General features: G+C 44.8%; 1 protein-coding gene across 1 annotated transcript in view; it reads left to right on the forward strand.

The window, feature by feature from the left end:
• SEMA3D (semaphorin 3D) overlaps positions 1-27,424 on the forward strand; it is a 182,451-nt gene that overhangs the window by 59,261 nt on the left and 95,766 nt on the right. Inside the window, exons 3-6 of the mRNA XM_081911730.1 lie at positions 4,604-4,764; positions 13,505-13,567; positions 16,302-16,421; positions 20,124-20,217. Of these exons, the coding sequence (XP_081767856.1) occupies positions 4,604-4,764; positions 13,505-13,567; positions 16,302-16,421; positions 20,124-20,217 (438 nt within the window). The remainder of the gene's footprint in view (positions 1-4,603; positions 4,765-13,504; positions 13,568-16,301; positions 16,422-20,123; positions 20,218-27,424) is intronic.

Below are 27,424 nucleotides of genomic sequence, written 5' to 3' on the forward strand. Positions count from 1 at the left end.
TGCAAATGGTACAAAGCCCAAGCTTTCCCAAAGAGGCAACAATTTCCCTTGGTTCTCGGTGGACCTTAATCATCTCCTGATAACTTGGGTCATTATGAGCTCATTCTAAATTCTCTGAAAAGATTGGACTTTAAGAGGAAACATGATTCCACGAAGCTGCCTTCTTTTTAGTAAGAATGATTAGTCAGAGTAACAGGGGGCAAAAACTATCCATGATATTTTCCCAAAATGTAATGTGTTGTGCTGATCCAGGTGTTTTTTTTTAAATCCAATCAGTACTGGGCTGTCTAAATTTTCAAGCTGTTTCAAGCACAGGTGTCTCCTAAAAATTAAATGACTAAATCATTGTGTTCAATAGATGATGCTTCAGATATCTTGTGAAGGTGTATTTGGCATCTTTCCTTAAAATTGTGTGTGTGTGTATGTGTGTGTGCGGGGGGAGAGAGAATCTGTTCTTCTAACTTGAAATGGAATGATTGGGTCATAAATCTATACATATACCCAAGTTTCACTGAGCTGCAGTTTTGTCTGGAAACATCGAACATTGTCTGGGTTACAACAAAGCACACAACTAGCTGTGTGTGCCCAAAGTGAATATTAGCTTGTGCTAACAGCTGTTCTGCCCCACTGGGTGCCATATAACAAACCACTTTGGAATCTGAAAGGAGTTTCCACAGCAGTTTATGATGTGGGCTGGAGCTTTGCTGTTCAAATTGGCAGGGGATGCATTCATTCAAAGGAACTTGGGTAATCCCTGGTGCATACCTGTACTTAGCCTTTGGATCCTGGTTGTAGAGCTATGTTCTAAAAAGAGACACAACCATATCCCAATATTTGGGTGTTTGAGGGAATTAGGCTAAACAAACCAACGTACAAAGAAAGAGAGGATAGCCCAAAATGGCAAGTTAAACCAAAGGCATCGCTCTTCACTTGGCCGGTTACAAAATATTGCATGCCACCTTTCTGATTTGTCTTTTCATGATCGCCATGATTGCGGACTTCAGGTCACAACCAAGCAGAACTGCTATGTGCTGCTCAAAGGTCTTCAGGGTGATTGTACTGAGCAGAAGGAAATGTGGATCTGGACTTTATTCCTCCATCATTCAGCTCATTCATTTTAACTGTGCACTATTCCTTGGCATTTGCATTGTCCGTCTAAAGACAAAGCAATGCAAGAGTCTTCTGGAATGCATGCTTGAAAGGCATTTCCTTCCATTTCTTCTAAGCCTGAAATAGCTGTATTCCAATAATGTGTATACTGCTCATTCATTCCAAATATTGTCGATGAGAAGGAAATAGTAGGCTTTGGTTCATTTCGAGAAGTATGAAAGCTGGACCCACAGACGATCCGCCCCATGCCAAGATTCAACTATTACGTTTTAGTTTGTAAGTGAAAATGAGTTGGTTTCTTTCCCATCCTCATTTGTCTACATCACAGAGCCTGACATGATTTGATATGAATCAGCGTCTGTGCCCAGGAGAACGACTGGAGGCTAAAACAGCAATGGGTTTGTTGAAATACACTACCCTGTAGAGGTTCATTAATCTTTTCCTGTGCTCAAACCAAACCGCTGCAAATTATACCTGATAACAGCATTGAAATCCTAGTGCTGTTAACCATGTCCCTCCCCTCTCTACTGCACTGTCTGCCAACTCGACATTAGTTTCGCATTGCTTAAAACAAAACAAAAACAAAACAAAAAAAACAGATTTGTTTTAAATGTCAGGACTTTGAGCTGGCCTTCACACTGCCCAGCTCTGTAAATTACCGCCATTGGTCCCAACCACTTTAGGGCTGACAACTGAACGTTAGCTAACTTGTTTGGCTTTGTCCTGGCCTGATGATTATCAACTTGTAGTAAGATGGAAGCAAACTTTTCCATGGGGGGCACTGATGGGGGCTGCGAGATGATCCTCCTGCTCAAATATGAAAAGCCCCATCACTATTAGCATTCCACCAGCTCTTGGAAGTAACACGGCTTAGGCAAGCATTTCTCCAATGTCTTGACTTGAGTTTCCCACTCTTTCTCAGTTGTTATGGTGTTCCCATGGACTTATTTACTATATATTTAAAATATGCATGTTTTAATGTAGTTGTTTCACTCTGTGTTGCTGTGTATTACAGGTAGGTCTGTTTTTTATAATTGGATTTATTCTTTTTAATTTGTTGCTGGCTTTTATTTCCTTGTAAACGATATTGTTATTTATTCTTGAAGTAATAATAATAATAGATGGCCCTAGTGTTGGAGCTGACTCGGTGGAGCTCTTTAGGAAACTGTTAGCCCAGCAGCATAGCTGTCAACCTTCCCTTTTTTGGCGGGAAATTCCCTTATTTCAGCGCCATTTCCCGCTGCTATCCCAGATTGTTAGATATCCCGTAGACTGTCTCTGGGATAGGTGCGGCTGCTGATCCCTTATTTTCAAATCCGAAAGTTGACAGCTATGCTTCTGGTCCCTTATTTTCGAGGCTGCTGATCCCTTATTTTCAAATCTGAAAGTTCACAGCTATGCCCAGCAGGAAACCAGAGACTTGAGAGATTTGTCTCCTCAGTGCCAGCTTCTGGTCTTCTGCTGGGGCGTTGTTTGCGACGGAGATTTCTGGCAGCAAAGTGCACACTCCAATGTCAGCTTTGGATTTTCCACCAGTTCTGTGGCTGCCTTTGCTCTGGAGGCAAAGTAGGGCAGAGTTTGAGACAGAGACAGAATGATTTGTGGAGAGGACAGGCAAACTATACACGAAAGAAGAAGTGTGTATGCACACAAAAGCTCATACCAATAACAAATTTAGTTGGTCTCTAAGGTGCTACTGGAAGGAATTTTTTTTTATTTTGTTACACATGAGAGGAGGCCCTTTGACTTCATTGGATTACAGCAGGTTCTTACAGGTCCTCAGTTGTACTGGGGTTCTCTGCTGTTGTGGGAAAAATTGGCTGAGAAAGACTTGTGAGGACACTAACGCACACGTACATTTTGTCCAAAGCATTTGCATTTTGTTCCCAGTTTGTCTTATTTATGAATTTGCTTATATATTTGTTTATTAAAACAAAAACACGTCCCAGAAGCATGACTCTAGGGACTCCTCAAGCTGGCTTACAATAAGCACAACTTCATTTAAAGGAGATGTTTATTTTTGTTTACTTTTGACATCTCATATATAAAGTCACACATAGAACATTCCAAACAATATCAGCATTTTCATACACAGTTATAGATTCAGAAATATAAATGGTAAATGTCCATTTAAAAAATAATTCTAATTAACAGATTAATCAAATGATTTATTGCAGAGCACAAGAGTTAATGTTTGGATCGTGTTTGACCCTGTAAAAAGTAAATAACAGCCTGTCACTCTGCCATGAATTTAGGATGTGGCTGCAAACATTCATAAAAACCCATTACAGTCACTAACAATAATAGATAAGATACAGTTGCAAAGAGAAAAAGCAAGTAACTCTCAAAACAAGGAACTAACAAGGTTGCTCCCAGAAAAATCTCAAGTAGAACTACAGAAATGCAATGCCCACTGGAATAAAAGAGTTCTCCTTGGCCTCTCACAACCCTCTAGGGTGCTACCACCAAAAAAACCCCTTACTTCTTGTGTTGATTAACACAATGCCTGGGATAAGGAGCAAGGCCAGGGAGATCTCTGTATTGGAAAGGTATAAAACATTTACATGTGTGCATGGTGTTCAGGTGCATAGATCACTGAAACATGACCATTGCTCAATATGTTTTTAAAAGTTGTTGCCTTAATGAATCAAACAGTTGCATCATTTGCTAAACACATGGACATTTGATGGCTCATGCAAGCAATGTAACATTCAGGAAAGGAAATTAATCCAAAACTGTACAGTTGGCTGGGTAGTTGCAGCACTGAGTTCCCTCTCAGGTTGCTCAAATCCACAGTCTACATCCTAATCTACATTATTCATTTACTTTCTTTTATTTAACAGACACACATATATATATATATATTTCTTGATGGTAATAAAGCCTAAAAGGGGTTTGCAATAAAAGAAAACATTAAAATTATCAATAAAATATTGTTAAAGCAGGTATTTGAGAAGCATTCAAAAACTAATTCATATCAACTGCAAGCTAAAAAAACAAATTCTAAAAGCATGTAATTTCTACGTGTCTGGATAGGCTTGTTTAAACAAAAATATTCTTAGCAGGAGGGAACCAGAAAGAGTAGAACAAAAGTCCCTGCCTCATTTCAATATTGATATATTGATGATATATTGATATATTGATATTAATTTCTTACAGATGTGGAACGAATATCATGTGGCAGATACACCAGTGCCAATTGCACCCATCAGAGCAGTCAAGTGGGGTCACATTGGGGTAGGATAATTCCACAAGCCCACTGGTTCCAAGCTGTTCATCACCTTGAACTTAGTTCAGGAGACCCAGATGGAGGAAGAGATACACACAGCTCTGGTGTGCTACCCTCCACCCCACTGTCCTATAGCAAGAAATGTTGCATGCTCCTGTTATCTTAACCAGTGAAGAGCGTGTTGGGTGCATATATTTACAGAAGACACCAATGAGCCGTGTGTATACATTTTTGGTGATAAAGGTTTTCTTCGTTCTCTCACAGACTTGCTGCTTTCTAACAGCTGTGTTCCATTCCTGGGCTCCGCGGAGGGGCTGGACTTCCGAACTGTGCTTCTCGACGAGGAAAGGGGCCGGCTGCTTCTCGGCGCTAAGGACCACATCTTTCTGCTCAGCCTGGTTGATTTAAACAAAAATGTAAAGAAGGTCAGTTTATAAGAGGATATATGTGTGTTCGTTTCAGCTGATAAATTCATTTTTAGCCACTCTGTTCCTGCTTTCGTTGGACAAAGAGCGAACATTGACATGCACCATCACAAGGATTTAATAGCTTCCCCTCCCACAGTTAACGTGGTTTGCTTTTAATAAACTAGATTTGTCAGCACGCATGGCCTCTCGTACAGTAATATAACATGACAAATATCGATTGGACTTCTGCCCCCATCTAGCTGGAATGTAAGCAAATGGCAACATCTCTTCTTCCATCTTATGTTATGACAACCACGTCCAAGCAAAGGCAGTCTTCACTTAGCCCAAGTTCTCATCTCAATTATACCTATTGTGCAGGTTTTTTCAGCCAAAAAGTTTGACCCTCTACAGTAGGCTCTCAGAGTTTTACAGAAACAATTTAGAAACATTGCCAACATGTGTGCGTTCATGCTCACACCCTGGGAGTGTTTCCCGCATCGTCTGTTCCCAGAGCTCAGTCTTCTCAAAGTTTTTAATGATGAACCTCCCACAGTCAATAATCAAAACTAAGGCTCCTGAAGCATAACCTTTCATATAGCAGAAGCTGGATATATATTTAAAAGATACTCTTAGCACCATTACTTCCCTTTGGCTCAAATTGGAAGCCCTGGTTTGCACAAGTACCTTACTGTATAAGGGTGTCTGTGGAATAATATTTCTGCGAGTTCCAAGGCAGGGTGGCCTCAGTCTCACCTCTCAGATTCATGAGTAGATTGGAACATAATTATCCTTTAGATTTCACACAGTTCTCATTTAAAAAAACAAAGCGAAAGGTACTTTTACATTAACAAGGTACTTTTTAAAAAACAAACTTCATTGAGAAATTTTTAAAAAATTAGCAAACATGAAGTGTTGTCTTGCAAGATGAATACATGTGCAGATGTTGTATCTTGCATGCAGTCTTCCACAAGACACATTTTCAAATAAGATATAGTTAGAAATGCGTGCATTGAGCTAAAATACTATTTAAATACACATTTTGTGATATAATATATGTTTTTTTCCACTTTGTGATAAAATTCATACACAAGCACACAGGCACACACACAGAATTTGCAAATATCCCCAGTGTAATACTCCTAATCGATTAGAGTTTCCCCACTCCTTCATAGAGTGATCAAATCAGTTGCGTGTTCAGATCCTGAGTCCTCCCCAATAAATAAAGACACATTTGACTCAAATTTTAGTTTTGGTTTTTGGCAGAATTTAGGCCACAACTTTTTTGATTACAGAAAAGTGAGTGGTTGCATAGGCTCTGGTTCGACTAGCTCCCTGCACCCTTGCAGGAGGCGCTGACCCAGAGCTCCATCATAGGTCAGCCAAGGGTGAACACCTGAGGCAGGTGAAAAGCCTGGGAACAGACTCTATTCACTCCCCAGATGCTCCCCTGGACTCAAGCACGGGCACAACCCCTTTTCGGGGGTTGACCAAACCAAGTTGAGTCCTTGGATTCCTTTAATGGAATACCCTTCACATAGGGATCGGCAGAGCTCTGCATCCCTATCCACCTTGAACCAGTTCCTATCCTCAATCTTACAAGTTGTGATAATTTGCAGGTGAAACCCAAATGGCAACAGCCAATCAGCCAAGTGGGGAAATTCCTACCGTGACCCTGTCCCAACGACAGACAACGCATGACGGCATAGCAAGGTCAATTGCTGAAAAAAACCTAAATATAGGGGGAGGTGGGTGGGTATTCTGATGCACGAGTGAAAAGAGGAAGCTCTACGACATGTGCATGGGTATAAATAGGTCCCTTGAACTGTTTGCCTTCTTTCCCATTGGCCAAATTGAACCCAGCAATGAGGGAACACCAATCGGGTGTTGTGGCTATCCAAACCACCCCACCCACAACCTTCGGTCAGTCACATTGATCTCACTGCAACGTGTGCCCTCTGTGAGGAGGACATGATTAATCACATAGGGAACATTCATATTTATCAACATGCAGACATCACTGAAGGCATTTAGAGTGAAGGCAACGCTTCTTAGATTGACCACATAGCGTATCCTAGCCAATCAGCAATTGATGAAGTCACAGAAGGCAAATAAATCTTATTGAGAGCCATACTTTGAGGATTAATTACTTTTTTGGTCCCTTTCAGTGTGATCCCTTCCCTCAAAATAAGGGAACAGTGGATGCTTTTCATCTCTGGCTCTAATGTTAATGTAGATTTTCCCCTCCACCATTAGGTGTCCACTGAATACCATTTGTCATAATAGAAGCATCAGGTCCTGTTCTAAACCCCGAGGAGCTCAGCCCCAAGTGATTGCCAACCCCCCCTCCCCCGGCCTGTGCAGGTTGACTCAGAGATACATCCCATTCCATTTAATGGGGCTTAAGTGTGTAGAGGATCACAGCCTTGCAGCACAATCGTATGCATGTCAACTCAGAGGTAAGTCCCACTGAGAGCGGTAGGATTTTCTCCCGTGCGTATCATTGCAGCCTTAATCTTAGAAGCTTGAATAATGTTCCGTACATACAAAAGCCGTAACGCTCTGATGAGACGCAACTTTCTCAACAATGCCTAACAGAAAACTGAACTCATGGGTATCTGTGGTGATGGCAATCTCCTTACTTAGCTGTCAACAGCCTGAAACCATGCAATATGGGAACCAGATGCTTGCGTGAGAAAACTTTTGATTTGAATATATTACATTGCAATAACTGAGACTATAATTATATTTTGATGTAATTAAAGTAATTTTTTTTGTCCCTCTGTCATCGATTTCTACTTTTTCCACAAGCATAGTAATTCAAAAGCATATTAGTTCGTGTATTGATGGCTATCCCAGACAATGGATGTTAAGTTATTTATGGGAGGTGGGAAAGAGCATTTAAATCTCCCACTAAGGCTGGACTTCCAATAAATTAATCTACAGGCAGCCTAGTTTTCCCATGGCTGAAGCTGTTGACCATGCAAGCCAGTGCAGTTAGCTTATGTGCCTCTTTGTTCTTGCTTAGCATTGCACTTTTAGAGTGAGTGAAGTGAGAGTGCAAACTTCCTCCGTATTTTCACAATGATCCTGTAAGGTAAAACTGCATTATTTTCTCTATATTGTGGCTCAGCAGAGACAGAGAAGTCAGCATCTCTGGTTCAGGCTGGAACTAAATAACGTAGCAGTTATTGGGCAGATCCACACCACATTTTCATTACATATTCAAAGCATATGACTTCCTGGGAAGTGTAGCAAGGCCACAATCCCCAGCACCCATAGCAAACTACAATTCCCAGTATTCTTTGGGTAATGCCATGTGCTCTACATGTGGGTATGGTGTGGGTCCACCCATCACAGCTACTGGTCCAAAGCAGCAGTTCTGAAGCTTATCCCATCCTTTGTGGCTCTCCAGATCTTGCCAGAGATGATGGGAGGTGGAATCCTTCAATATCCGAGGCATAGCTGTCAACTTACAGATTTGAAAATAAGGGACCAGAAGCCAAAATAAGGGATTTTGCTTAGCTTATACAGACATCCGGCACTGATGGAGCCAGGCTGCTTTGGCTGCCACTGACTGTGTTTTGCAGGAGGTTGGACTAGATGAGCCTCAGGGTCTACAACTCCCACCAAAGAAGAGTGGCAGACAAAACTGATGAACGACGTCCAGATGGCAAAGCTTACAGGCAGAATTAGAAACCAGGAAGAGGACCTCTTTCATAAAGAATGGGGAAAGTTTATCATTTAGTTGAAAAGCTATTGTAAAGAGTTACATACGTTGGTAGGATTGACAGAAAACTTGTAGTAAAAATTTGAACTATGGATGGACAAATGATTGTTAAAAATAGAGTTATGAAAGGGATGCAGAGGGGGAAATCACTAGATTAAGATGCTGCACTGGTTGGAGGGGATGCTAAGCAGCACGTCGGGACTGTCGTCGTCCTGGCGCGAGGAGCTCCATCGGCCCTTCCCCACCCGAGAGAGAGGGAGGGAGGGAGAGAGACTCTCACCCACGCCTCCCGCGAGCCCAGCATGAGGCGTTTGTGGCACTGCAGCGGCCAGGCCGCTGAAGCGTCGCCCTTCTGTGTCCCTCCCCATCCCCTCCTTTTCCTCCTCCCTCAGGCTGCCTCCTCAGCCTCCGCTGCCCCCTCCAGCTTCCCCTGGCAGCTTAGCGGAAGTCTTGCAAGAGAGGGGCTGCCTGCCCACCTGCCGCCACCCGTCTCCTCATGATGCGCCCCTGAGGGGGAAAGGGAGAGACGGAGACACGACAGCTCGTGCGTGCTCTCTCTCTTGTGGCGGAGGACCCCTAGCCGCTGCTCCCCCCCCCCCCGAGCCGGGCGAGTATGAAACCCAGAAAATTTAAGGGACATCATCAATAAGGAACAGCAGCGGGACACGGCGCTGGGATAAGGGAGTTTCCCGCCAAATAAGGGACGGTTGACAGCTATGATTCGAGGGTCTCTCTTGCCCTATAACAGTACATGGGACAGGAGGCGATCCTGCTCATAGTTTCTCAGTCCTAAATCACTTCACCAGCTGCAATGTTTGCAGGGCTGGGAATTGGTGTCATGGCATGATATTTTGGATAACAAAAGAAGGTGCGCGGCCGATGTTTTCAGAAGCAGCCCAGCACTTAGTGAACCTCTAGTTCATGGCAGAGGTGAGATTTGAACCACAGCCTCTATAGCAAAACATTTGGAACACTGTAAATGCTGTAAGAACGATGCTCCGCATTTCATGTCAAAGCTGCCGAAGAGGAACACTAATTTCATTCCTGCGGCTTCTCCTTCTGCACAAACGCTTGCCGCTTTTTCGAGTGAGTAAACAAACATAGGAGCATATCCTCCGATCAGCTTTGGCAGCCCCTGGCCCTCCTTGGGCTGTGGTTAGTGACGTGCAGGGAGAAATTGCAGGTTCTGTTTACGGTTTTGCAGAAGAGTCTGTCTGTTTCTGATAAGCTTCTCTCCCAAGCTTATCATTATGGGCCATCGCTACGGAGCAGCATATTTTAATTACTATAAAAGGTAAACTACTATTCTGAGCTCCTTTGCCTCCCTAGCGATCCCCGTGGGATCTGTGGGTGCCCCAGTCTTTTGGCAGCCACCCTACCTATTTCAGTCCCCCAGGGCAGATTTATAGGTCTGGCTTTTGGAACGACGGTCTCGAAGGAATCTCTGCCTGTCCGCCTTCCTCTTTAATTGCTCTTTGTAGTTGCACCCCTGGTCACGATACATGTACCATTCCTGCTGGGCTTGGTGTATATCAAACTCACTTGAAAGACTTCAGCGCTTGAAAGGTACTCCCCAGTAGCAAATAAGTGTCAAAATGTGGTGTTTGTGCTGCGCTGTGTTTAGACTGACCGCGGTTTGCCTTGGCTGGGTGCCACCCGGCCTTGCTCCAGGCTTTCCTCCGCACACACGGGGAGCTGTGTGGGCTTCAAGCGTGTCCTTTGTGTGCCTCGGAATCCAGAGTCATCTGACAAAATACGTTCCGTTACAGGTAGCCTCTGGGGACCAAAGCAGTAAATTGGAATATTAAATGCCTTCCTGCAAATGATACGAGTGTTAAATGACTTGGAAACGCTGCCATATGATATTTAAGATGGATGCCGTGATCCGAAGTGGGAATTAGGTCTGCTGAACAAATAAGCGTATTTTTATTGTTTAAGTCCCTGCAAATAAATCTGAATTATACAGAGTCTTCTGTTTCTATTGGAAAGAGGCATGCACATAGAGGCAATTAGAGGGTTTGCCCGGAAAAGTGTTGACCAACCCGGTGTCTAAACCAACATCATTTATTGTACAATATTGAAATGCTGTGCTTTTAAGAGCAATTTAAAAAGGACAAATATGGTCCGTGCCTGAGGTGGTTTCCCCCTATCCATATCGTGGGCTGTGTAGCTTCTAGCTTACCCACAAAATTGCTCCCCAAAGTTAATGACATCACCACAATGACATGGTGGAGCATGGTTAGGATATTTCCTAAGTATCATGTGAAAATAATAATAATAATCTAAGAGCATTTGAAATATTTATCTTGAGATAGTTGCATGAGACACCGCACTGCTCAGGAGGCTAAGCAAGGATAGGAGGCGTTCTGATTATTGCTGTGGAACTGTTTGCGGGATCCGCCCATGACGTCTGCTGTAATGAGTGTGCTATCAAGGAGCAACAAACTTTTGACCAGCTGCCAATGCTCAGGCTCTGTGTTTTCCAGGAGCCTCAGCCACATCTGGCCACAGAGATAAATGGAGGAGACATTTCCCCAGAACTCTCTTGTGCATCAGCTGCTTTGGCCTCCCACCTGACACAGACAGAGAGAGGATACATCACAAACTATTGCTCTTTGGAGCATTGTGGGTCGGAAACATTTGTTTGGGGACAGGAAATTGTGCTTTAAACAAGATTATTGTGTAACTTCTTCGGAGCTGTGCTGCTGGCAAGGAAGCGTTTTTCAGAACGATCTCTAAAAAAAATTGCATGCAAACAATTTACTAGGGATTATATAAAGTCCTAGTAGTTTAAAAAGGTAAAGAGACCCCTGACCATTAAGTCCAGTCGCAGACGACTCTGGGGTTGTGGTGCTCATCTCGCTTTACTGGCCGAGGGAGCCGACGTTTGTCCGGGTCATGTGGCCAGCAAGACCAAGCCGCTTCTGGCGAATCAGAGCAGCGCACGGAAATGCCATTTACCTTCCCACTGGAGCAGTACCTATTTATTTACTTGCACTTTGACGTGCTTTCAAACTGCTAGGTTGGCAGGAGCTGGGACCAAGCAACAGGAGCTCACTCTATTGCGGGGATTTGAACCACTGACCTTCAGCAATCCCTAGCCTCTGTGGCTTAGACCACAGCGCCACCCACGTCCCACCTAGGAGTTTAGAAAAGTACAAAACAATGTTACGGTGTCAAATGCTCGTGAGGTGCTTTCCCTGGCTCCCTACACAGAATTTAAAAGAATAATCAAATCTCACTAATTAACACTGGAAACCTATAAATGTTTACTCGGCTATAGGTCCCTTTGACTTTAATTGGATTTGTGTCTAAGTGTCTGCAGGATATGGCCTTATACAGTATAGTGCAATCTTAAAACCCAATGGTGATGGGTGGAGGAGATTGGCATTGCATATACGGTACTTGTCTCTCCAGTGATCTCTGCTGGCAGAAAAAGCACCAACAGTTATGGAGGTTCTGTCCAGCTTTGCCCAAGGCAGACAGAAAGCTACTGCTGCTGGTTTTTCCATCACTGGTAGCAAGCAGAAAATCCTGAAATGGGGCATTTGGGGGCAGGGTGGGAGCAGTTTAGGATCTTTGGGATCCAAACCCTGCAGCTCTCCTAAGAGGCATGATTCTTGGGCGCTTTACAACAGCACCCTGAAGACAGAGCAATAAGAAGTTGAGATTTCCCCACTCCGAACACACACGGAGACCTCTTTCAAATATATCTGGTTGTGGATTTGATGCCTTTCTTCTTCTCTGAATCCCATTTCTGATTACACTGTTAATGTGCTTCTAGTTTCAGTTGATGGTTTAAAGAAGTTAAAAGACTCCAATATTAGAGAGTGCTGTAAAAAATGTAGATTAATAGTTTATTTGGCATGGATTAAAGGTAAAGGTAAAGGGACCCCTGACCATTAGGTCCTGTCGTGGCCGACTCTGGGGTTGCGGCGCTCATCTCGCTTTATTGGCCGAGGGAGCCGGCGTACAGCTTCTGGGTCATGTGGCCAGCATGACTAAGCCGCTTCTGGCGAACCAGAGCAGCGCACGGAAACGCCGTTTACCTTCCCGCCGGAGTGGTACCTATTTACCTACTTGCACTTTAATGTGCTTTCGAACTGCTAGGTTGGCAGGAGCAGGGACCGAGCAACGGGAGCTCCCCCCGTCGTGGGGATTCGAACCGCCGACCTTCTGATCGGCAAGTCCTAGGCTCTGTGGTTTCTAATTAGTCAGTTTAGATGTTCTTCCAAGTGGTCATCCTGGGAGAATTAGCTAATACCAATGGACATTATCCTACTGAATAATCAGTTATCACTGCACTGCTGTTAAATCCTTTTATAGAATCAAGCTAAAGAATGATCTTGGATGTTTTGACATTTGGAAAGGCCCGTTTCTGATCTGAGCATTGTAAAGAAATTTCTTAATAAGAGCTTTTGAAGCATCAACCTCACCCCAGTAGTGAGCTAGAGAGGGGAGGTCAGTGTAATCTGTATTTTCCTCCAAATATGGCTTATGGAAAATTACTGGAATTAGATTTCAAGAGCAGACTCACTGTGCTGCCTCGAACAAGAGATTTTGTTTCACCTGCGTTGGGGGTGACGTGGGGATTGTGAGGATAAAAATGAAGGACCCCGTTCATTTTTGCTGCGGGTTCCTGAAACATGTACTGCTTGAAGCACGATAAATTCTGATAGGCAAATGAAAAGAGGGTCTTGAAGTCAGCTGCATTTGTGAGCACCTTGTGGGACACGACCCAGAGAAGAATGGGTCACATCCTGCATGCTGCTGTGCATGAATTACAAGGCCAGTTGCAAAGTGGGGAAAAGAGTATCTGCTCAGCTTAATGTGATTGCCTTTCTACATGGAGATCTGTGCCTGCAAGGAGGGAGGTCTGGCAATGATTTTTTTTTGCCCCAACCTTTCTTTGAGTTCCTTGAAGCAAGAACAGGAATGCAGATAGGCAAAACAACAACAACACCAAAACCCTTACCTATATAAATTGTGAAATCTTCCGATACTAAAACACCTGTTCTAAATTGATTGCAGATATATTGGCCAGCAACAAAGGACAAGGTGGATTTATGCAAACTAGCTGGGAAAGATGCACAGGTAAGTACAGTACATGCAGATGGAAACTGCCTTCAGTTGTGTGGGCACTGTTTAAAATCTGTTTGTTGGTTTCTGTTTGTTGGTCTTATCCCCAGTTACCTTGGAGTAAACCCCACTGAATGCAATATGAGGCATTGTTTGGAAGAGAAAGGTGGTAGAGTCACGATATTTAATGGTGGTGGAGTCACCGTCTTTAATGCCAACACTCCCTGTGGAGCAATCCTACTTCCTGGCCCGTGACCTTCAGATAGAGACGCATCGAGAAGATGAGCGACCCAGCGGGTCACCAGTTGTATTTCTGTTGGTGAAAGTGGCAGCATAGATCATGCATAGGCAAACTCCGGCCCTCCAGATGTTTGGGACTACAATTCCCATCATCCCTAGCTAACAGGACTAGTGGTCAGGGATGATGGGAATTGTAGTCCCAAACATCTGGAGGGCTGGAGTTTGCCTATGCCTGGCATAGATGATAATTCTAAAAAAGGAATCAAATAAAAGGTCACCAATTGTTTATCACCCTCTGGGATCTATATAGAAATATATACCTCACTCCAAAATGGTTTCTTTTTTTCATCCTCCCTTTTACCTCACTACCTCCTTCAATTATTATTTTTTGATAAAGGCAGGGGGGAACGGGACCCCAAACCTCTGCTCAACTCTAGTTCCTTAGTCATGTTCAAACGTGATGGGATGTTAAGAAAGTGAGGCCAACTGATATAGAGTGATTGATGCACAAGAGTCAAGCCTTGGTAAGGCAGGGTTTCCTTCCATTCTCTTTTTTGAATGCGTATTTCATAAGAGATGCTCTGATCCATCACAACAAGACATAATAAAGGCGCTTCAAGGACAACGTTGACTGAAGCAGAACTGTGGCAATGCTCCCTATTGAAGGGGGAGTATTCATTACAGAACAGAGCTTGTAGGTTTCCACCATTCAGCATAAGCCCTTTGAAGTCCGTGAGAGTTGTAAATTATGTGGATTTACTCCATTTTCATTTATGCCTGTTGAAAAAGCCATTTGTGCTAGGAACGTGCAGAGCACAGCTTGAGCACAGCATATTAACAAAAGCAGACTTGTGCATTAATATTACAGTAATTAGTTGATGGCAGAATATTATTATGTTCTAACCAACCCATGCTGCTGGCTTATGCAAGAGAAAACCATTGGTCCCTCTAGCCCCGTGCTGTTGTCTCTAACAGTCAGAAGTCGCAGACAGATAAACCTGCTCTTGCCTGAGTTGCTTCAATAAAGAAGATGAGAATTGAACAATGGATCTCCTGAATGCCAAACACATACCATCCTGAGCTAAAGCCCCACAATCCTCTGGGCACAACTGTTCTTAATTTCTCCATTTCTCCCCACCTGTCCAAACCAGACTATTTTATTCCCCAGTAACTTAGTTTGGTCGTCATACCAAACCATTGGGCGATGGGAGGCTTTGTTGGGCAGCTGCTGAGGACCACATCCTTTGGGGACCACACCGTTGATCCCCAGAGCCTCCTTGACATCTCTGCCTGCTTACTGGTCTTCTCTGAGGTTGCAAACTGTGGTAAGAGCAAGGCACCAGAGCAGCAGTTTCCACTTGCTTCTGGGTGGCTGCAAATACTGGGAAGAGAGAGAGAGAGAGGACCCATAAATGGCCAGTGGAGACCTCATCGAGGAGGAGATGGACCCACTCAGGGAGCGGGACCCACTGAGGACATTTCTTGTATATAATGATGACATTATAGATGCTTTATGGGAATTATGTGCCCTGCCCTGAGATCAAAGGAGATGGACTAGGTCAGGCATAGGGAAACTCCAGATGTTTGGGACTACAATTCCCATCATCCCTGACCACTAGTCCTCTTAGCTAGGGATGATGGGAATTGTAGTCCCAAACATTTGGAGGGCCAGAGTTTGCCTATGCCTGGACTAGGTTATATATAGACCACACTTGCCCAAGGGAAGAGGTCTCAACCTCCATCCCCATTATCTCTAGGTAGGGCTGAGAATATCCTTTGTCTGAAATGCTGTCAGTATAGGCAAACTCGGCCCTCCAGCTGTTTTGGGACTACAACTCCCATCATCCCTAGCTAACAGGACTAGTGGTCAGGGATGATGGGAATTGTAGTCCCAAAACAACTGGAGGGCCGAGTTTGCCTATGCCTGGCATAGACAATGCTGAGCTAATGGTCTGACTTGGAACAAGGCAGCATCTATTTTCCCGGAAACCTGGAGCCAGCACGGGCACTAAAAACTTTGAACCCAATCCATGATTCCATGGTTTGAGCTTTTAGATGTGCAGCACTCAAACAATTGTTCTGAGCTGTTCATTGGTTTTCTCTTCCCGCTCCTTCTCTGCAAATCCATTGCTTCCATCAAGTAATGCAGTAATTTATTGGTTTGGATGTCCCACTAGACTATATTTAGCTGAAACTACGGTTTGCAAACCCACTTCAGACGATGATTTGTGATTCTGGTATACTCCCCAATCACAAATCATGGTTTGTTAATTCAGACGCCAAGCCACAGTTCAGCTTCCTTAACTATGGTTTGGTGTGAAAGTTGGGTGTTATGCAATGTTTAGTTTTAAAACAATAAACCCTGTTTGCCGGCTTTCTGCCAGACATTTCTCCAAGTTGTTTCAAACCTTCCTCGGCATCATGTAGTATATTGGCCTGGCAATGGAATGGAATGGAATATTGCATAGCTAATGATGATGAATAATTTCTGCCCTTCTTTCCACAATAGACAGAATGTGCCAACTTCATCAGAGTCCTACAGCCTTACAACAGGACCCATGTTTATGTCTGCGGTACGGGAGCTTTCCACCCGGTCTGTGGCTACATAGAGCTTGGAACACACAAAGAGGTAATTTAATCCACTCCCAAATGGTGCATGACAAGGAATGGTTCTAACTTTCCCTCACATCCATCATTCCCTTGAAAATACAGTCTATGGCCATATAAAAAATGATCTGACAGCCCTTTATACAAACAATGGGGCAATGTTAAGTTTTTGCCAGTCGTGTAAGAACTCATGTTCTCACATTTTTGATGTGTGCATATTGCACGTTAGCAAACCTCTGCGCTCAAACAAGGTGATTAATATCATTCTGCACAGGCTGGCTTTTCCGGGTGATTAATGGTGCAACGGGCCCATTGAACCCAGATGGCTTGCGTGACCTTCCCCAGCAGGGAATGGTAGCCAGAGTAAGGAAGCACACTAGGCCCATTTAAATGGGCAGGCTAGAGAGCTGGATTTGGATGTTGGCATCTCCCGTCCAAGTCCCTGCTAAAACATGTTTCTCTCTTGACCTCTCTCCATCCTTAGAGTGGAGGCCAGTCTTGTGTTGATTGTTCCATTGGGGAGAGGGAGTCTCGCTGCACTTTTGGGGCTCATTGCACTAGCCCCCACTGGCACAACTCTTTAGCATCATCATCAACCTTTTATTTGACCGTCAGTCAGAAAAAAGTACATTTGTCAATACACAGTTAAACATCCAGGAAGATTTTAGAGCTTAGCCAACACTAAAATGGGCTAAACAGATAGCCCCATATCAATACAGTCAATTATAGTCTTACGACAACTCTTTAGCTGAATGTGGCCCAGAGCTTGTTAGAGGATACATGGAATGAGCATTCCAAAGTACGTTATATGCAGATGCTGCAGAAATTGAGCAATAATAATGTTAAGTAAAGGAATGGCAAGGCGTATCATGCCTCCATTAGGTGTGCCGGGGACTGAGAGTTCTCCGCCACTGTGTGGTTTTTGTTTTGAGATTGATTGCACATTTAATGAAACGGTGTCGTATTTTGTTTCTGCTTTCGCATCATGTTGCTAATGCTTAATTTTGAATGTTTACGGTCCTCCACCTCGGGACCTTTAGCTGAAGGGCAGATTCTGAAAGCTCTTAATGTGTAAAGAAATAGATAGATAGATAAATGAAGGCTGCCTCTGATGGTGGGAATGACTCTGAGACACATAGTCAGCACCCCATCGAGACAAAAACAAAAGGGGGGAAAGTGGGAGAGAAGGAATTTATCTTGCAAGAGCCTCATAGCTGAGTGTAGGCTTCCTCTATACAAAAGCCAAGCTGTGCTGTGGTGCCAAGTTCTTTCTATCTAATTCTGTAGCTTCAAAGAGCCAGATGACCATTATCCTAATCTTTGTAATTATCAAACAACACAGTTGCGATTTGTTGCAAGACTCTAATCTCCTGTTGTGGAAGCAAAAATCTCAAGATGTTCTTCCTTCCTCTAATGAGCTTTTCATGCCTGCTGGTCAGCCTTTGAGACCTGCCAGCTACCTGCCGTCTGGGGCCATTCTGTAGAAAGATAAATGTCTGGCTGGTGATCAGATGGCTTACAACCTGGTTTTAAACTATGCAAGGCTCTCTCCAGAAGGGTCAGAGAGTTCAGCACAAGGAGATTAAAAAAATCTAGGCCTTCTGCCATTGCAGTCGATGCCAAGTCTAATTTCATGGAAGCAAGATGGCTGTGCCTTTGGTTATCGTAAAACTTACAGGTGTGTGACCTACCCAGCTGAATCAGACTAGAGTGTTAGCCAGAGGCCCCCGGGGAGCTTACAAAGCGGGTAGGAAGAGTGCAGCTATCCCTGGCTGTTCCTTCCCTGCAGCTGATCTTAACGGGTATACTTCTTTGGAACATGGCAGTTCCATGTTGCTATTGCCACCAACTGCCTTGCCCTCCAGGACACCCCAAACCCTTCAGGTTTTGGCCTTGCACGGTTATGTTATCATTCACCAGTCATCCCACACATTTTAAACCAGGCCTTCTTGTATGTAAAAGGTCTGAAGAGTTCATTATCCTGGAGGGATAGCATGCTAGTCTTTCAAAGCAGTCTCTTAGCACCGTTCAGGTGCAGAGAGTCATGAAGAAGAGGAGCAGCCACAGTTCACAGATATGCATACCTGCAAACAAACCCTGAGCTCAGGTGTCAGTCTTCTCCCTAAGCACCAACACCTCCATTCTCCAGAGATTCTGCCTTTCCTTCTCCTGCAGCATCTACCACCTTCTCCAGCCAAAGACAGCTCTAGAGAATGTCCTGCTTTTTAGCATGGGCCCAGGAAGAGGTGGTGCCCTTCCCTCCTTCCCTTCCTTGGATCCCAGCACAAAGTCAGAGGATTGGGCTCACCAAATGGAGGGATGGGTGGTCCTTTCACTTCTGTGGCTGGTGGGATGCCTCCTCCACTTTCCCTCACTGCAGGAGGCAAGAGTAGTAGTCATGCAGTTGAGTTGAAGGGGGCGGAAAGTACAAGACCAGCCTGTCAGTTCAGCTGCAAAGTTGTGGGGAAACTTTTGCGTCAGTTGTCCCTGTTACGCTATGCCTGCCTTTGCCTTTAGGAAGATAAACATGTCAATACACATATATGTATTGACCAGGTATTGACTCAGGTATATACATACGTATATATGTATTGACCCAGGTATATATGTGACCATATACCTGGTCACGTATATGTTGTGACCAGGCTGTGGCTCCATTGAGCAGGGTGTAAACCTTGCACTGTGAACGAGCAGAGCTATTGCGTGGCAAGTTCCCCCCCCCCCAGGTGGAAATAATGACACATGACAAATTATTAAGGTTAATGGGCTTAAAAAAGGCCACAACTTTATTGGTTACAGGTGATGAGCGGTATTGGCTTAGGCATTGGTCCTAACCGACTTTATCCGACTCCAGCCCATCTGCTTGAAGTCTGGGAAGGGTTAACCACCAGTAGGGGGAGTCCTGCTGATGCACATCAACTAGGAACCCCTCCCCCCGGGGGTCACCAATAGGGGGCATGTCTTAGGCCCTAACCTCCCTAGGCTTCGGACAGGGCCACCCCACCCCCTGAATCCTTTAGCAGGGCAGGTGATGGCACTACCTCCCCTCTTCCATCTACAGAACTAAACCAATGCCTAACCACCAATGCCTACCCAGGAAGTTGTGGCGATTTTCTACGAGTTAGGCGAAAACCACATGGCTGGTGCCAATTTGCCAAGTGGAAAAATTCCTACCAGGCCCTCAATGGCAACCAACCACGGTCCATAGCAAGGTCAATAAGAAAACCTATAAGGGCGGGAGGGTGGGAAAAGCAAGAACAGCTGGTGGGTGGCAAAGAGGGAGATCCCCAGGCTGCGTCCTGCCTTTATAGGGCAGGCCCTGCCCCTGAGCCAGCCGATTGGCCGGCTGGGGGGTGATGCAGCCAGGAATCCCCCAATCACACGGGGCCACCACATTTGTGGAGGGGCCATGAAACCCGCAACCCCACCTACTCCTTAGTGCGGAAGTGACTTTGCTGAGCATCCGATTGCTACGCAGCTGGACAGAGCTCTCCCCTTGCCCAAACTAAGATGACTTGTAAGATATACGGCATCACCAGTTTAATGCTTTGCTTTTCAGAGACAAGAACATAAATCAGCACATGAAAGGGCAATATTAGGCCGCTATAGAAAACGGCAAAGAAAATCTGAGCCGTATAATTCAGTTTGCTGCCTTTTCCTATATGGGCTTTTACGTTAGAAATCAGACCGCTCCGGGACTAATGAACATATTCTTTATACGCAGGATGTGGCATTCAGATTTGATGCTCACAACTTGGAGTCTGGCAGACTGAAATGTCCTTTTGATCCTCAGCAACCGTTTGCATCTGTCATGGCAGGTAAGAGTTTAGCAGAAGCAAAGATTTCCCGCTCATCATAGTATAAGAAGAACATTCAGTTTAAAACCTGGTGTTGCATATTGGCTGAGTGACTCTTATGAACCAGGAAGTTCCCTTTCCTGTAATGAACCTGCTATATGGCAAACTAAGACTCAGTCCACTTTCCCCCTCTCCAGTCTCCAGCATTAGGCTAATAATGGCAACCTTCCTTTGCCGTAAGGATTACGATGCACACACCTGAAAGCTGCATATAAGGCAAATACTTGAAAGCTGTCTATAAATACAGTGGTACCCCGCAAGACGAACGCCTCGGAAGACGAAAAACTCGCTAGACGAAGGAGTTTTTCGTTTTCTTAGCTGCTTCGCAAGACGCATTTCCCTATGGGCTTGCTTCGCAAAAGGGCTTGCCAGCCCCGCAATCTCCGGGGATTCCCCTCTGCGCGCCTTCCCCTCTCTCCCCGGTCCCCTTTTGAACCAAGGGGTGGCAACGGGGAGAAGCGATTCTCCCCGCTGCCCCTTCCCTTGCTTTAAAACAGGTCCGGGGACAGAGGGGAAGGCGTGCACACCTTCCCCTCTGTCCCCGGAGATTGCGGGGGCAGGCAACGGGGAGAAGCAATCTTCTCCCCACCGCCCCTTGCTTTAAACAGGTCCGGGGACAGAGGGGAAGGCGCGTGGCGCTTCCCCTCTGTCCCCGGACGGTCTCCATAGGAACGCATTGATTGATTTTCAATGCATTCCTATGGGAAACCGTGCTTCGCAAGACAAAAAACTCGCAAGAAGAAAAAACTTGTGGAATGAATTAATTTTGTCTTGCGAGGCACCACTGTAAATGCCAAAATAACTACATGAAGGAGTATACCTCTGAATACCTGTTGCTAGAAACTGCAGGAGGGATGGGAGTCATGGACTAGATAAGCCACTGGCGCGATCCAGCAAGTTCTTTATTGGTTTTTAGTATTTTGGTGAAAAATACTAGGTAAAATTAAAAGGATAATTCCTTGGATGATTAATACCCAGGTTTGGGGCAACTGCTCTTTGGTGAGAGAACCCTAGCAGAGATTTGAAATCACAAAATATGCAGCAAAATACAGTGTAGGGATATAGGCTGTTAGACCTTTGAAATATAAGTTGCTTCCCACTTGCCTTAGCATAGAAAAGGGCCACATGTTTGGTAAGTTAAAACCTCTTACAAACTCTTCAAAGCTCAGATACATGTGCTTTTTCACACAGCATTCAGAAAAGACAGGCAGTAAAATGTACATTCCAAAGTAGCGAGAATTTTAAAATTATTTGTATTGAAATATAAAAATGGCTTACTTAAGCCGTTCACTCCAGTTTAGACCTCCTTGCTGGTAGGGTTCACATGGTGGACTGGGAGAACCAAGAGTTTGGTAGCCCTTCCTCCCAAGGTAAGGGGGGTGACCTAGCCTGGCAGGACAGCTTACTCTATGGTCTTAACCCCTTATGCATTACTTAGAGTTAAGCATCTTGGTTATATTAGCCTGGATATCCCACACTCTTCTATGGTTATTATGAGCTGCTTCCAGTCATCTCTGAGCTGGAGCAATATTATGCAGCTTCATATAGAACACTTATCCAATTTATTTGAAGTAAAAAAAAAAAAAGGTAAAAGGTAAAGGACCCCTGGACAGTTAAGTCCAGTCAATGGGGTGCGGTGCTCATCTTGCTTCAGGCTGAGGGAGCTGGTTTTTGTCTTCAGACAGTTTTCTGGGTCATATGGCCAGAATGACTATTTCTGGTGCAACAGGACACCGCGACAGAAGCCAGAGTGCATGGAAATGCTGTTTACCTTCCCGCCATAGTGGTACCTGTTTATCTACTTGCACTGGTGTACTGCTAGGTTGGCAGAAGCTGGGACAGAGCAATACGAGCTCACCCCGTCTTGGGGATTCAAACCGCCGACCTTCCGATCGGCAAGCCCAAGAGGCTCAGTGGTTTAGACCACAATGCCACCTCCCGTCCCATGTATTTGAATGTATTTTAAGAACATGCCTGTCGTAATCAACATAGCCAGTTTTTCCAAGCTCCTTCATTTAGGAGGGCAACCAAAATGGTCAAAGGCCTGGAAACAATGCCTTATGAGGAACGGCTAAGGGAGCTGGGCATGTTTAGCCTGGAGAAGAGGAGGTTAAGGGGTGATATGATAGCCATGTTCAAATATATAAAAGGATGTCACATAGAGGAGGGAGAAAGGTTGTTTTGTGCTGCTCCAGAGAAGCGGACACGGAGCAATGGATCCAAACTACAAGAAAGAAGATTCCACCTAAACACCTAAACATTAGGAAGAACTTCCTGACAGTAAGAGCTGTTCGACAGTGGAATTTGCTGCCAAGGAGTGTGGTGGAGTCTCCTTCTTTGGAGGTCTTTAAGCAGAGGCTTGACAACCATATGTCAGGAGTGCTCTGATGGTGTTTCCTGCTTGGCAGGGGGTTAGACTTGATGGCCCTTGTGCTCTCTTCCAACTCTATGATTCTATGATTCTATGATTCATTTATGTCATATTTGTGTATGCATTTCTCTCTGGGCTTCTCCACACTGACCTTTCCTCATCACTTTCCAGGCACAGGCTATGCTGTAAAGCTCCATTTCTGAGTGTTCATTTCCCCCTCCAGAGCAGTCTCCATGAAAAACTGAGTGAAAACAACTCCCCCAAATTCTCTATTTGTAGGTGGCACAATTAGGGTGGGTGGGAATTTGTCAAATAGATTGGGGGGGGCTGATATTTTCTTCCTCTGAGGTATTTTGGCTCCCTCAATGTAGAATGAAACCCTTTTCAGCTCATATTGTGGAATGAAGGTTTTAGTCAGAAAATAGTTTTTTTCTGAGAAATTTCAACACAACCCTGTGTACAAAAATGGCTGCTAACCTAGCCCCACTTACCTGGAAGTAATGAAGTCACTGAAAGAAATAAGACCTACTTCTGAGTAGACGTGATTAAGCTTGCACTGTAAGACACGGCATGAATGTGCAATATCGCCCGGTCTTCTTCCTGCCTTTGAATTGTAGCTTTGAGTAGAGTCAGATACTCGCTGTCATGCACTGTAAGACTAATTCCTCTGTTTCTGCATGTACTTTGGCTATCTTTGTCACAGTTATTGTTTCTGAGCACCTCCACATTTTCATTACTTGTCCATCAAGTTGTATGCCTTACAGAAGATAAGAGAGATCCACCCTGGCATTCTTACTTGTGCCAAAAGAGAAGTTTCTTTGAAGGATTGGTCACAGTGTAGTTATAAAAAGAATATGACTAATGTTCACCCTTTATTCTCGGATAACGAGATTGATGATTCCTATTGCCTGACCCTGCTGAGGTCCCAGACTTCCATTATTAAAAAACAGCAACAATAGGACTTGTCTGTCTTGGAATGTTTTACCTCTTTTAAATGACCCTAAAGCAATCTTTAAAGACAGCTTGGGAAACTCCCCTAGTCTCCCTTTTCTTTGATACAAAGGCAATGATTTATTATAGAATTAAGCAATGTTCTAAGAAACATTGCTGCACCTTTGAAATGTCACAAGGAGAGGGTGCATCAATAGCTGAGTTGGTGGAAGCATAATATAGCTAACAATGAATGTGTTCTACGAACAGAGTCCACTTTTAGGATGTGTCCAAGTGTCCAGGGCTCAAATTGCAAACCCTGTGGCCAGAGACTCCAGGGAGGCAGGTTTTTAAGGACACCTACCAACCAAGGCAAGATTTAAGCAAAGGGAGGCGGAGCCAGATGGAAACTGGCAGTTTAGGGAACTGAACCAACTATGTCAGGCACCCCATGAGCTTTACCCTGGGGTCGCCTTCCTATATCAATACAAATCTACATCTGAGTTACAGCAGAGAAGGGATTCAAACAAAATGTGAAAAATAGGCAGGAGGAATGCACAACAACCCGGTCAAAGGCAACCATTAATGCAGATATTTTACAGGTGAGAATCACTGCTGTTGAGAGAGGAACCATTTCCCCAAAGGCAGCCAAGAGATGATGATGATGATGGTGATGATGATGATGATAAACAGTCTTAATGAACAAGTTGAGCCGTCACTCTTAAACATAAAATTCCATTTTAGAGCAGGGGAGCATTGAGGCTCAGAGATATGCAACTTGTCCATTGATCAGTCAATTAAAAATAGGCATGAGAACATAAGAGCCCTGTTGAATCAGGTCAAAGGCCCATCATCCCTAGCATCCGGTTCGCATAGAACCCTACCAGATGCCTATGGGAAGACCGCAAGCAGAACTTGAGGGCAACAGCATTCTTCCTCATTGGAATTCCTGGAATTGTGGTCTTTTTTTGTTACTGGATAATTGAGATCCAGAAATCCTGTATGATCTTCTGTCCACCTTCTGCCCACAGCCATGGTAAGGCTTTAGCCCCCTTCAGGTACGATGTGAATGGTGGTGTAACATCTGCTCCCTCTCCCTTGATTGGCAGGTGATCTGAGCACTTTGGGGTTGGCCAGGGAAACTGACAGCTTTCAGTTCAAGCTTCCGCTCAGGAGCAATTGAAAATCCACTGCTTCTGTACCACCAGCAAAGGGTGGAAGACAGTGCTCCTTCTGTGCCAGGATTTGGGTACAGAGTCATCATATTCTAGGCTAGGCCAGCTGAACTCAAAAGCTCCCTGCATGGCAACTGTTTTATTATTGTGCAGTGGCTCATGGTGTGGTTTGCTCCGCTTTCTCCACATCGTCACAAACATTTGGAAAGGCAGGCTCTCAAGCTTTAGATGGAATTGGTACAGCAGCTTTCTGCCACCACTTAGACTTGGAGCAACTTAAAGCAGACTCCAATGTGGCAGTGCCAAAGAGCAAAGGCAGCCTTTAATCTCCAGCTCTTTCTATGTGGGAAAGCTTACCGCAGGAGAGGCAGGCTCCTTGGCAAATACATTGTTTGAAGGAAGGGCCCAGGATGAATGGGCTGGTTCCTGTGTTTGCTGTCTTCATTCATCATGCCAGCTCTTCTGAGGCACACGCTTGGACACAGCTTGCAAGGGCCAGATGCAAAGGGGAAGAGGAGTGGATTCTCATGGGCAAGGATCCCTAAACTTTCTGAAGATTTGAAGGATGGAGAACACAGGGAGACAGTCAGCAATGTGTCCCCTTCTTAGAGACTTCGTGGAAGAAGATGGAATCCCAAGGAACAGTGGCTGTATCAACAGAAATGTAGTGTCCCAATCAAGGGAAGTAATATTCTGCCTTGGTCAGACCACACCTGTTCTGGGCGCCACAAGGATGTTGACAAGGTGGAACATGTGCAAAGGAGGGCAGCCAACATGACCAAGGATCTGGAAACCAAGCCTTATGAGGAATGATTGGGAGTGTGTAGCCTGGAAGAGAGGAGACCAGAGCCGTCTTTCCCATAGGGCTTAGTGGTGCGTTGTGCCAGGGCGCCGGCCTCTTAGGGGCGCCCCAGCGAGTGGGGGAGCTGCACGGCTTTGCTGGCGGCCTCCCCTTTCCCTGCATGCCCACCAGCTGCACCCCATCAACCATCTGGCTGGCAAGCATGCAGATTGCTTCCCAAACCTCCATGGGAGGAGAGCGATCCCTGCAGAGTCTTAGGATGGAAGCTGCGCCCCGCCAACTATATGGCTGGCAGTGGGCGGCTTGCCCCCCCCCCCCACTATCCATGGTAATTTGGGGGTGCTGGGTGGATTTTTGCACCCCAGTGCTGCATCTGCTAAAGACGGCCCTGGAGGAGACTGAGAGGAGATATGATAGGCATCTTCGAATATCTCAAGGGCTGTCACGTGGAAGAGGGAGTAAGCTTGTTGCTCTGTAGGGTAGGACTCAAACCAATGGCTTCAAGTTACAAGAGATTCCAGCAAACATCAGGAAGAACTTTCTGACAGTAAGAGCTGTTTGACAGTGGAACAGACTCCCTTGGGAGGTTGTGGACTCTCCTTCCTTGGAGGTTTATAAGCAGAGGTTGAGTGGCCATCTGTCATGTCTGCTTTAGCTGAGATTCCAGCATTGCACCGGATTGGAGTCCCAGCTCTACAACTCTATGATTCTATGACAAACTGTATCTCCCCAAATTCCATCTTCTATACAACTGTTAATGGTACCTTCAGTTTTTTCCCCGATGAACATGGTGGATGTGACAGCAGGACTGTAGAAATGGCTTTCAACTGTTGTTGCTTGTATATGTTTCTCTGTGAAATATGAAGCTAGAGAGGGTCTTCTTCCTGCTCCACACACACACACACACACACAGAGAGAGAGAGAGAGAGAGAGAGAGAGAGAGAGAGAGAGAGAGAGAGAGAGAGAGACTTTTCTCTCTTAATGAATCTCTTTGGACTCTTGGAGTGCCCTCAGCTGTTTTATCTGAGACCAAACTCCCGCAGTCACTTCAGATGCCCTTTAGGGGAAGTTTGGCAGCAATGGCACCTGGGAATCATTTGGAAGAATCACATGGAGAAAAGCTGATGTGTGAGCCAACATTTGAAAGGGAAGGACACTGTAATGGTGCAAAATGGAAATAAATCTGGAAATGACTTAAATGAACATTATCCCTTTTTTGGAAACCCGCTTGACAAAGTGCACCCAAACAACTTAACTGATGCACGCAAGCACATCCCTTCTGACATATGCCACTATTATTTCACTGTTTCATGTTCTCTGTCTTCTAACAATCCACGATCTCCAAGCTCTTCATAGGAGCTAACAGGCATGCAGGAGATCAAAGAACAAGCCAAGTGCTGAAAGGTCCTTGTCACCAGAGGTTAAAGCAAGATGGGCTGTTTCTTTTAACCCTTTTATCAGTCACTGAGCATGTCTGTCAGTTAGCAGACATTAATTACACCATTCATTCTTCATTACAACTCCTACCTTTCAGAATGTGTTGTGATCACTGCACAAAAAAGGACTTGTGTCATCTGAAAATGGGGAAATTAAAAAAAAACACACTCTTCTGTTTGTTAATAATAATAATAATAATAATAATAATAATAATAATAATAAGCAGACTGTATACACATAAAGCATACTTTGTTTTATCAAATTTCTATAGACACCATTAGATGTAATACTAAAACCATGACTGATGCTGAAAACAGCCTCTGGTGATCTCTCCCCCCCCTTCCTTTCTATACTATCTGGAAGAGTTTGCCTTAGGCTCTGGCATTCTGCATTCTTCCTCCCCTCTCCATATCATCGGCTGCCAGTTGCAGAGAAGAGTACAGGACCGGATAA

Source organism: Podarcis melisellensis (assembly GCF_964234715.1).
Source record: "Podarcis melisellensis genome assembly, chromosome: 5".
NCBI classification, from domain to species: Eukaryota; Metazoa; Chordata; class Lepidosauria; order Squamata; family Lacertidae; genus Podarcis; species Podarcis melisellensis.